This window comes from Actinia tenebrosa, unplaced genomic scaffold (assembly GCF_029948245.1).
Source record: "Actinia tenebrosa isolate PJP-AT-01 unplaced genomic scaffold, QUT_ActTen_1.0 PGA_scaffold7__59_contigs__length_16204524, whole genome shotgun sequence".
NCBI lineage: Eukaryota > Metazoa > Cnidaria > Anthozoa > Actiniaria > Actiniidae > Actinia > Actinia tenebrosa.
The window spans coordinates 7,652,629-7,662,884 of NW_028292584.1; the positions used below are offsets into that span (position 1 = coordinate 7,652,629).

Here is a 10,256-nt window from a genome sequence, read left to right on the forward strand (position 1 = left end):
AGTAATAGACTCGCGGGTTCAAAGCGGGATTAAAGTACCAAAGTGTCGGCTGGGGTTTTGTTTAAGATAAGTTACTTTTCAAAACAAACTCCGCTTGTTCCAACCAAAAAAGAATTGTCACCTTGCCTAGGACTCGACAGTCGGCATTATTTTCAATATAAACCGCTGTTTATTTTATGCAATTTTGATTAATACAAACGGCTTACGTCCAATGATTAAGGAATGGATCATAAGGAGCGTGCGTCCATCGAGTTATGGATGCATGCGGGAGGTTGCTAAGCACGAAGAAAAGCGTAAGAGTTGCACGACGCGAAGCGGAGTGCAACTCTAGCTTTTTTGAGTGCTTAAGCAACCTCCCAAGTGCATCCATAACTCGATGGACGCACAGCTCCTTATGATCCATTGCTTTTATAATATAGTCAAGTCAACAAACAGGAAATGAATACAAAATATTGACTTAATTTGTTGATCATGCCCTAAGTTCTCCTTACGCATGAATCCTTGCGTGAATGAAATGCACAATGGCGCCAAAAAAAACCCACAGAAAAACAGTTGAAAATGGCAGCTTTACACTGAAGACTGTTATGACTAAAATAATGGCAAAAATTTAGCTTACAAGTGAACCAAAAATGTCCAAAACTACGGAGAGAGTGATTTTCAACTGTAAGCCAAGCACATTTCAAATGTTGACACATCTTAGTACAGTAATGCTCAAAAAAATCAAAGAAAAACACAGTGGCTGTCTTTGCTGTTGTTGGCGATGTTCAAGTTTGTTATCGTACAATGACTTAGCAATGGAAAGTTTCTTGTACACGGATCAAAACTAACTGACTGAACTGGATTAATTTTCTCTGGGTAGTATGCTTTGTCGGTTTTCACTCCTATGTAGAGCTTTAGAAAAGGACTTTACCACTGCAGTTGTGAAGCTGCGAAGGAGACGGTGAGCGTGATATTTATAATTTATTACTTTGGAAATACTTTTGTTGAATAAATACACGATAACAATATTTTTGTATTTGTTTAATCATTGCTAAAAACCCTTTGAATGTAGACACCGACCGATTTGTGGTTTGCTTTGTCTTTTTGGAGTGACGCTCTAACACAATCTTGTCCAGCTCACTGTTTGAAAATAAATCTTTATTTTTTATTACTAGGCTGATCAAATAACAACTCTATGCTAAATGTCGGAGACTGATGAGTATTTTCGCTAGTTTTTTCAATAATTTTCAGTTATCTTTTCTAGATAAATTGTCAGCAAAAAGATACAAAAAAGGTTTTTTTTTCGCCGAAGCAAAAAAAGCTGACGTGAGCGTGCAACCCATGGGCAAATGGTTCATGCTTTTCAACCAATCAGATCGCGCGGATTTACTTGACTATATTATAATGATTAATATTCAGACTTTCACTCTCGTGAGTGAACTTGTTTTGCATAAAATTGCAAAGCTTTTAATAGCTTGAGCCAAAAGAGAGAGAGTCGAGAAAAATAAAAGAAAAAGTAAGCACAAAGAATCACTAAGTTATCAGAGGAGAAGTGGAAGAATATGCCTCTCTCTAAAGTAAGAATAACCTCTGTTTAATATCTAGATATTATATTCGGCCTGTTCATCAACTAAGATTTGACTGAGTCGATGCTCACTAACAATAACACAGTAGACTATGAATAAAGCAAAATATCTTATCCAGAGTAGCTGATGGACAATTTTTATACCACTTTTGTCATAAGTATTACCGACTGTTTTGGCTTTGCTATCCTCAGAGTGATTGATTGTTTTAAAAGGGCATTATATAAATAAGCGAAGAACGATCGAGTTCAGAGATGAGCTCAACTCAACCAAAACTTCCAAGAAGAGCGATTTCAGAAGAGATTTTAAACTCAACCAATTGCAAAACCTCCACTGTTTCACTTCACATCAATAAAACCGTTTACAATATGACATTTCTTCTAGTAGTGTAGAGATATTAAAAAGTGAACACATAATTTCCGCTTCTTGAATTTAGCGCAGTTCATAAACAACACTCAGTAGGCCAGCCAACGCTTTGGTACTTTGCTTTGAATCCTGCTAGCTATTACCCATAAAGCACCCGATATAGTCATATACTATATACTTGGTTGGATCAGAATTTCTGCATATCGCTGTACACGTACATATATACATATATACATATATAAATACACTCGACCGCAGAAACATCGTGGTATACAATTATACAAAATCTAATGAGGTGCATAATGCAAAATAACCATTTTCAACTCAAGAAAACCAACTGATTTATAATCTGTACGACCTAATAGACAAGAAAAGATATTTTGACAGTCATTGAATGAAACAAACAATAAATAAAGCGATTTTTCTGTTTTGCATATCATTAAATATACTGAATAAATTAGATATATGTATAAATGCATGCTACAACGTTTCTGCAATCAAGTGTATAATATACAAATACATGTATACATATATATACACTTGATTCCAGAAAGGTTGTAGTTAACATTTACAGATACCTAATGAGATGCAAGATATCAAATGAGAAGCAGAATGTAAAACATGCTTAAATACGACTGCTTAGTAACTATCCATTTTGTGGAAAATACTTTTTTAACTTGACTTATTGTGCAATACCAATTCCAATTAATTAGCATATTGCAGTTGTCAATCAATCTTACAATGTTATTAGGAGGGGGCGGAGTTAGCTTATCACATAATACAATTAATGTCTATGCATGCTCCATTTTGCTGACTGCTGTAGTTCAAGACTGAGCCGAATTAGAAATTCTAATTTATTCCCTCATAAAAATTGTAATGGCCTGCAGCTTATTGTCGATGAACTACACATTAATTTGTTTCAACTTCTGAAAACAGTATTCTCTGTAAAAGATCATTGCTAAGGAAGGAAAACAGCGCTTCAAAAGTAAACGATTATGCCTTTTTGTTCGATACATAAACAACAAGGCTCATTCTGATTTCATTCCGGATTTTTGTACTACATTTCTGCAGTTTCAAGCCAATTCTGAAGTTATATTAAATTATTTTGGCTCTAAAGACTATTACAAATAAACATGAAGTACAGAGAAGCTTATTCAGTCTTTTAATATACAGTCAATGCCATTAACGTTGTACACTGAAAAAAGACATAATTTACACATTTACACTTAGGACATAAAAGAGATATAACATGTTTCCTCGAAGGATCTGGCATAAAACAAATGCTGAAATACCATTCTCCATCTTAAACCCTCACTAAATGGTCAGGGCATTCTGGATTTTCGATTCACGAGTTAAATTTTACATTTAAGTTCAGGCTGACTCACATGAGGCAAAGAATACATAATAAAACTACACCTGATATATCTTTTACTCTGTGTAAAGGTCTTTTTTCAGTGGACAACGTTAATGACATTGACTTTATATTGTTTTGAAAAAAATAAGAATAATTTAACTAAAGAAATTTCGTATACCTATTTGACCTAAAGTCATTCAACTTCAAATTCTAACTCATGAAACTTTCAGAATGTGTCCATTTGGATTTCGAAATATCAGTGAACATAAAACTATGAAATTCAAAGCAATAATTGCAAGAAAAATGTTCCATTTACTACAGTCTGAAGTGAAGCATTCCAAATTATAAATACAGAGTTAAAAAATTCCCGTGAGAGTACTTTGCAAGTGCCAATTGAAAGCATGTGACTCCAGACACAACTTGATTACTTATGCTAAGACTTTTTGACAGAACAGGAATTCGACTTTAAAATCGATTTTTATCTATAACTTCAACTTTTACTGGGATATTTTAATTAGAAAGCAATTATTGGATGAGGTTGAGCATGTCATCTTAAATTAACAAGACTGAGTCTGTGTTTACATATTAATTCAATAATTACTTTATTATACATTTTGTATACTGGAAAAACATTAACATAAACATTAAATTGATATAACTAGCTAAAAACTAGTGTGAGCTGCGTCGGTGTTTCTAATGAAACAGTAATGATGAAAAGGTAAATCATACACCGTGAAAAGATGAAAAAACTTACTGACGTTTCGGACGCTAGTCCTTCGTCGGAGTAAAAAGTTTTACTCCGACGAAGGACTAGCGTCCGAAACGTCAGTAAGGTTTTTCATCTTTTCACGGTGTAACCATTAAATTATAGAGACAAGAATTATGAACGCCATGATGTAGTGAAAAACGCAAAAATTTCAAATCAAAAATATTTTAAGAATTCTTCATAAAATATATGAAAATAAGCTAAGGATTCCTTAAATAATTGTTTTTGTAAATAATTCTAGAAATAAATACACATAATGAATAAAAACAAAGCTACCACAGCATGAGCTTGAATGAACTTGACAATAATACAGATAATACATTATTTATCATGTCGAATTCACAGGATATCAGGGATTGGCTGAGGGCTCTCAACCAATCAGAATTGAGATACTTAGTAAAAAATGTATAATAATAATAATTAGCTCCTACTACAATCAAATGGTAAACAGGTAAAAAACATTAAAAATGGGAATGGGATGGGTTCTAGCAAAATATAATTTGAGATCATGGCACTTTAGGAGAATGCGAAATGAAGCCAATCCCTCTGGACCCTGTCCAGTCCCACACAGCCCATTCTACCCTGTTACCAGGGTTAAGTCCCAGTTCTTTCCGGTACTTGCAAGGACCCCAGGTAATCCGGTTTATCCTGCCACTAGGGTCTAGTTTCATTGTTCTACTGAAATGAATTTTTTTCCCACTAATTTTTTGACCTACAAGTTGGTAAAAAACCTGAATATGTATGTAGATGATATGATTGCACGGTATGTTAGCAATTTCGGTTTGCATTTAAGCAATTTTCAATTAGACGATTATTTTTTATTTGTTCTGAAAAGACTGGGATTTGAAAATCAAAATGACTGCAGCACTTTAGGATCAGTTTTGGACTTTTCACTGTTTTTTGTTAGTAATATAATTGGTTCACAGGTAAAAAGGGCACGAGCGTGTCTTGAGAAACAGTAATGATAAAAAGTTAAATTCTACACCGTGATGAAAAAAAGTTACGGACGTTGCGGATAGTCCTCCGTCGGCCCAACTGTTTCATCTTTTCACAGTGTATAATTTACCTTTTTACCATTACTGTTTCATTAGAAACACAGATGCAGCTCACACTAGTTTTTAGCTATTTATCTTGTGTCTTGAGAAAGGTACTTAGGCTATCAAATCAAATATTCGCAAATATTTCAATATAATAATTCAAATAAAATTCAAATATTCTGATCCGACCCAATTAAGTCGGAACCAAGTCGTGAACTGTAATTATCAATCTGCTAGTGCAGTTTTCGAATGATTGTGAAAAGCTTAGTGCCGTAAGCGTGAAGTGCTGTGACCGTGATACTTTCTGGAATTTTAATTGGCTGATTTTTTTCACATACAATATGATTGGTCTAAAAGTGCCGTGATCTTGGCGTGACCGTGTCCGGATTGTGTTTATGCCATGTTTCGAGTATTTTATTGGATGGAGAGTAAATTCTCGTGCATTGTGATTTGTCTGGCATATCCCTTGCTGTGTCACCACCGTGTTCGTGCCGTGAACTTTTCACAGTCATACGAAAACTGCACTAACTTCTTAGTGAGTGAGTGACATATTTGCATATACAGACCACAATAACTCGTTTCCACACTTCGCGTATCCACCAGTTACAATTCATATTTTCATATTTTTAAGGGCAATATTTTCGAAACTTTGCAATTGTACTGTTAGCAATGTTAAAAATTTCATAATAAAATCATATTTCCAGGAAAAAAAAAATTATAAGCTTATGTCATGCTAGCAGGCTACTTAAAGTGTATATCAGGTCTAGAATTTTTTTACGGTTTTGGCATCTCTAGATGATATAAATAAATATTCCAAAAAGAATTTTTCGATTTCGAATTTTTTTCACCTCGAAATCAGCCTTCAAAGTTAGATTTCTGGCGACGCCCAGTCGTGTTGGCCGTGTTTTAGGAGACTGGTAACTAGTGACGTAAATTCGAGAACCGAGAAAAGCGATTGTCAAGGATACGAGTAGACAAAGTATTGTAAACATTGACCCGTTAGTGACTTTCATTCCTTCAAAAAACATAAATTTCAATATATAATTTCACAAGATGGCTACGAACCATTACGGGAGTGATTGCAGCTCTGAAAGCGAGATTTCAAGTATATATTCAGAGGAAGAGGATGGAGAAATAGAGGACGAATGCCATCAACATGCTGAAACACACGAGTCAGATGATAGCTACCCCAGGTCTGAATCTCACGAATTGGTAGGACCATATTCTTCAGAACCACTTGCTGATGCGGACTGGCTCAGTGAATATAACGAAGAAATTTCAAAGATCGAGAAGAGAAATGAAAAGCTTCAAGAAAGATTTGATGGCGTCACGCCGAATAGCGCTTGGTACGTAACTATCAAGATCTAGCTACAAGCTCACTCTTTTTGCAAAATATTTAGTTTCGTTTTGATTTTTTTACTAACTCGCAAATCTAAACGTTTCCTCTTTTAGGTGTAGATGCGGTCATTGCAAGAAAGACTTACTTCAAAAACCTCAAGAGTGTAATTGCTGTCACGAAATAGAGGGTTGTCTCGAGTCACTGAAGTCTTCCGAAGTGCTCGAAGAATTGGAAGTACCTCCCATTTGTGTGACCTTACATCCAGGGTTTGAGCCTGTTTGTTTAAATCGCTGGTCCCTACGTTCATCATGTGCCAAGTACCGCACTATCGACGGATATAAGTATAGACAAACTGGCAGTGAAGAAGAGTGAGTAAATCCTTTTTTTTCTTCTAAGCTTAGTTTTAATTACATGGGCCCAGAACAAGTAAGATAACTATGACTAATGTTTTCTTCCTTATTTTCTTATATCTTTTACTGTTCACGTGCTTTACAAGTCATACCATGCCGTTTTAAAGTATTACTTATTTCCATGATAATGATGTAAATAGCAATTGTAACTGACAGTTGTTTATTTCAAGAATATATTCTTGTTTGTTTGATAAGTTTATATACTAACAAATTATCATTTCATATTTTAGGCTTCTCCGTGCAACAGCTTACAGGGAATTCACCCAATTGGTTCATGGTTATCAAGGAGGAGGATCCAAGAGAATCCCACTGCCTGCTTGTGCATACCACTCGATAAGAAAACAGTTTCCTAGCACCGATTTTTGTGGATACGAAGATAACGAGTGATACATATTATATTATAAACAGAACATTGCATTAGAGTGATTTTACTCGAAGCATGAAAAAAATTGCACTACATAGTAGTAGATATTCACTGTTTTCTTTTGTTTTACTTCGACTCTCCTCACTAATTATACAACTTTGTATCATGGGTCTAATAGAAATGACTCAAATTGCCTTTATGAGGGTTGTTTTGTATTTGTCACTTTGTATTGCACTTACAACTATAATAAAAAATTATAAAATAATTAATTGTAAAAAGTATTACAAAATGATACATTTCTACATATTAATATAAGAGTGAAGTCACTAAACCAGTGAAATGGATAGTAGACTAATACACCTTAGCACTGAGACTCTAATGCCATTGTTTTCTTTTGTGTCTATTTGACTATTACACCTTAACAAGTAATTTCTATTTCACGGGTTTAGTAACTTCACTCTAAAAGCAAGAGAGTATTAACTGCTTTTCTGGTTTTTAGGGCAGTCTTTCACATTCTTGTGTCCTTTCATGGGATTCTTGCAATGAGTGCAATGAGGGATTGATTTCTCTATCCTGCCTTCTCCAATCTTCTTTGTTTTCTTAATTTCGGCAGCTTTGGCTTCTTGTTCAAGTACCTGTGATACTGATAAAAGTAATGCACAAATTAGCATGAAGTGAATAGTTGATGACAAAATTGTTAGTTTATATTATACTTCTATTATGTTATGACTGTTAGATTATTCAACATATTAGAAATAAACCTTCATGACTTAGACACAACAGTCTAATTATGAAGAAAGATCTATAGTGAAAGCACTGAATAAGGACTTGGTGATATTTGAACACTGAAACAGAGTGCAGTCAGTATAACCAGTGAAATAGTACAAAATCTAAATAGTAGTAATAATTAGCACAAATTCATTTGTTTTCTTTTGTTTGGTTAGCACTATTCAGTGCTATTCAGCTAAGCAAATTTCACAGGTATGATGATGGCACTCTTCAAACTTAGAAACATCAATGGGAAATAACATCCTACTCGCATGGTGTTGTGGGTGGTACATTGTCTACAACCATACTCTTTCTTTTTTCCTTTTTTTCCAAAGCCACAGTTTTACTTTCTTTTACCAGCATCGTGTTCATTGATGGTGGGGTCATTTCTTTTAATTCTTTCTGTGCCTCTCTTAACATGTCTTCTTTCTGCAATGCTTCGAGAAAAGTGATGTATATCTCTTCCACATACCCTATTGATAAAAGATAAACAATAACATGTATACAAGTATTTTTTGCCCATAATTCTTACCATAATCTGGTTTTATTCTCACATCTCTTACAGTAGCCTCCCCATTTTTAAACTTCGGATAAATAAATCTCACTTGGTCTGATCCATCTGGCTTCTTTTTTGTCTCTCTAATGATATTGTAGTTGAAGTGGCTTACAGCAAGTATTTGTCTTGGAAGGAAAGAAAACAAAGAGAATGATTATAACAAATTATTATTCTTATTATTCGAATATCTTAGTTTGATTTCATTTGTTTCTTTATTTTGCATATTGCAATTCAAGTTTTTGCAAGAATGCAAATATTTAGTCATGCATTTATGTCTTATTTCTTGATAGCTTTTATATGAGAATAATACTATGATTATAATATTAGAAAAATCTATATAGTAAACAAACGATAGTGCTACAGTTGGGGCATATAGTCCAATATGTGTGACATTTTTTTATTATCAATCGACGACTTACCTTTCGGCGATTTCTTTGAGAATTGTTGGCTTCAGCTGAACTAGTCGATGGAACTGGGTAAAGTTTTGGGTATGACACAATTCCGGTCTCATCCCTTACTAAGTGTGCCAGCTTTCTGTCGTCTTCTCCGAAAGAGTAACGCTGACTGTAGTCCTCTGGAGAAAAGTGCTCCGAGCATATTGCCGAAGTCGCCGTAGGCGTCCATTTTGCTCGTCTTTTCAACACAAAATCGACCCATCTTTTCCTTCTAGCCTTTGCTATTGGTCGGTCATCATTAAAATAAGGGATCGTATGAAGTTTTATGCCTTTCTTCGTTATATTTGAACACCCTCCAACCACGCACCTACTAGGCATATTTACAATACTTCGAAAGGCCGATCTAAACTGTGTCACCGAATTTACGTCACAGAAAAACTAGTGCCAGTCCATTAGCGTCTCCCAAAACACGGCCAACACGACTGGGCGTCGCCAGAAATCTAACTTTGAAGGCTGATTTCGAGGTGAAAAAAATTCGAAATCGAAAAATTTTTTTTGGAATATTTATTCATATCATCTAGAGATGCCAAAACCGTAAAAAAATTCTAGACCTGATATACACTTTAATATAAAGGCTATAAAGTATAGTAAGCTTATATTGGGATCTTACCATTTACAATGACTTCAACTTCACTAGGGATGTCTTCGCTGCTTAATAATTTTAGAGTGCATCTATAATGTCCACTGTCTTTTCGGGTGGTATTTATTATTACCAACGTAGCTACTGACTCTTTACTCACTCGCGGTCGTAATGTGTTTGGACATTCACTGCTGATTTTCCATTTCCATCCATCAAGACCATCCTCACTCGCAATTTCTTGCCAAATTCCACTTGAGCTTTTATATTCCCATACTGGTGAGTTGTCCTTGAAATCGTCTTTATTATCAACCGTATAGTTCCATTCAAGTTTTATGGGTTTTGGAGAAGTTACAACCACAGTTTTGTTTGGGGATCGCGTGAAATTTGTAGCGCCTACAGGATACAAGCTCGCAAGTAAGATTTTGACCAAACTAATAATAAAAACTTATTCTAAGACAAGAAGATGTGTTCTTACCATAAGATGAAAGAAAATGCGATGAAAAGGCAAAGTATAAAAGCATAAAAGCCAAAAATCCTGAGGGAATCATACTTTCGCCCATTACGCGGTCAAGGTATATCGCCCTTTGGGCCGTGATCCAATAGGTGGATATTCTGGGATACCCTTAAGAACCTTATTATGTCATACAGGAGAGCATTGAGATATTAGTACCTCCGATTATTGTGGAACGGAAAGATTCA

The 10,256-nt window shown here is 34.9% G+C and overlaps 3 protein-coding genes across 5 annotated transcripts in view; 1 reads left to right on the top strand and 2 right to left on the bottom strand.

Moving 5' to 3' along the window:
• Positions 1-10,149, bottom strand: part of LOC116302750 (uncharacterized) — a 33,374-nt gene extending 23,225 nt beyond the window's left edge. For both annotated transcript variants that reach the window (XM_031712125.2, XM_031712117.2), the window contains exons 1-2: positions 10,033-10,149; positions 9,588-9,950 (exon numbers count right to left, since the gene is read on the bottom strand). In XM_031712125.2, coding sequence (XP_031567985.2) covers positions 9,588-9,950; positions 10,033-10,117 — 448 coding nt within the window. In that variant the 5' untranslated portion in view covers positions 10,118-10,149. The remainder of the gene's footprint in view (positions 1-9,587; positions 9,951-10,032) is intronic.
• LOC148905449 (uncharacterized) lies at positions 5,926-7,463 on the top strand. Its single transcript, XM_089039760.1, has 3 exons — positions 5,926-6,431; positions 6,538-6,792; positions 7,065-7,463. The coding sequence occupies exons 1-3, from the start codon at positions 6,139-6,141 to the stop codon at positions 7,219-7,221; spliced, it is 705 nt and encodes a 234-aa protein (XP_088895886.1). The 5' UTR covers positions 5,926-6,138; the 3' UTR covers positions 7,222-7,463.
• On the bottom strand, positions 6,978-9,550 carry LOC148905450 (uncharacterized). Of its 2 annotated transcripts, none has more exons than XM_089039765.1 (3): positions 8,942-9,550; positions 8,499-8,647; positions 6,978-7,841 (listed from the first exon to the last, which is right to left on the bottom strand). In XM_089039765.1, exons 1-3 carry the CDS (start codon positions 9,031-9,033, stop codon positions 7,675-7,677), a joined length of 408 nt encoding a protein of 135 aa, XP_088895891.1. In that variant the 5' UTR covers positions 9,034-9,550; the 3' UTR covers positions 6,978-7,674. The 2 variants fall into 2 exon arrangements, with proteins under 2 accessions (XP_088895891.1, XP_088895890.1); XM_089039764.1 differs by lacking the exon at positions 6,978-7,841 and adding an exon at positions 7,870-8,439 and having other exon boundaries at positions 8,942-9,548.
• Positions 10,150-10,256: the final 107 nt, after the last annotated feature.

Excerpts from the sequence above, each read along its gene's own strand:
- LOC148905449 (XM_089039760.1), top strand. The coding sequence starts at position 6,139 with ATGGCTACGAACCATTACGGGAGTGATTGCAGCTCTGAAAGCGAGATT. Across the intron at positions 6,432-6,537 it reads GTCACGCCGAATAGCGCTTG|GTGTAGATGCGGTCATTGCA; the intron begins GTACGTAACTAT and ends TTCCTCTTTTAG. Across the intron at positions 6,793-7,064 it reads CAAACTGGCAGTGAAGAAGA|GCTTCTCCGTGCAACAGCTT; the intron begins GTGAGTAAATCC and ends TTCATATTTTAG.
- LOC148905450 (XM_089039764.1), bottom strand. The coding sequence starts at position 9,033 with ATGAGACCGGAATTGTGTCATACCCAAAACTTTACCCAGTTCCATCGA. Across the intron at positions 8,648-8,941 it reads CTCAAAGAAATCGCCGAAAG|ACAAATACTTGCTGTAAGCC; the intron begins GTAAGTCGTCGA and ends TTTCCTTCCAAG. Across the intron at positions 8,440-8,498 it reads GAGAATAAAACCAGATTATG|GGTATGTGGAAGAGATATAC; the intron begins GTAAGAATTATG and ends TTTTATCAATAG.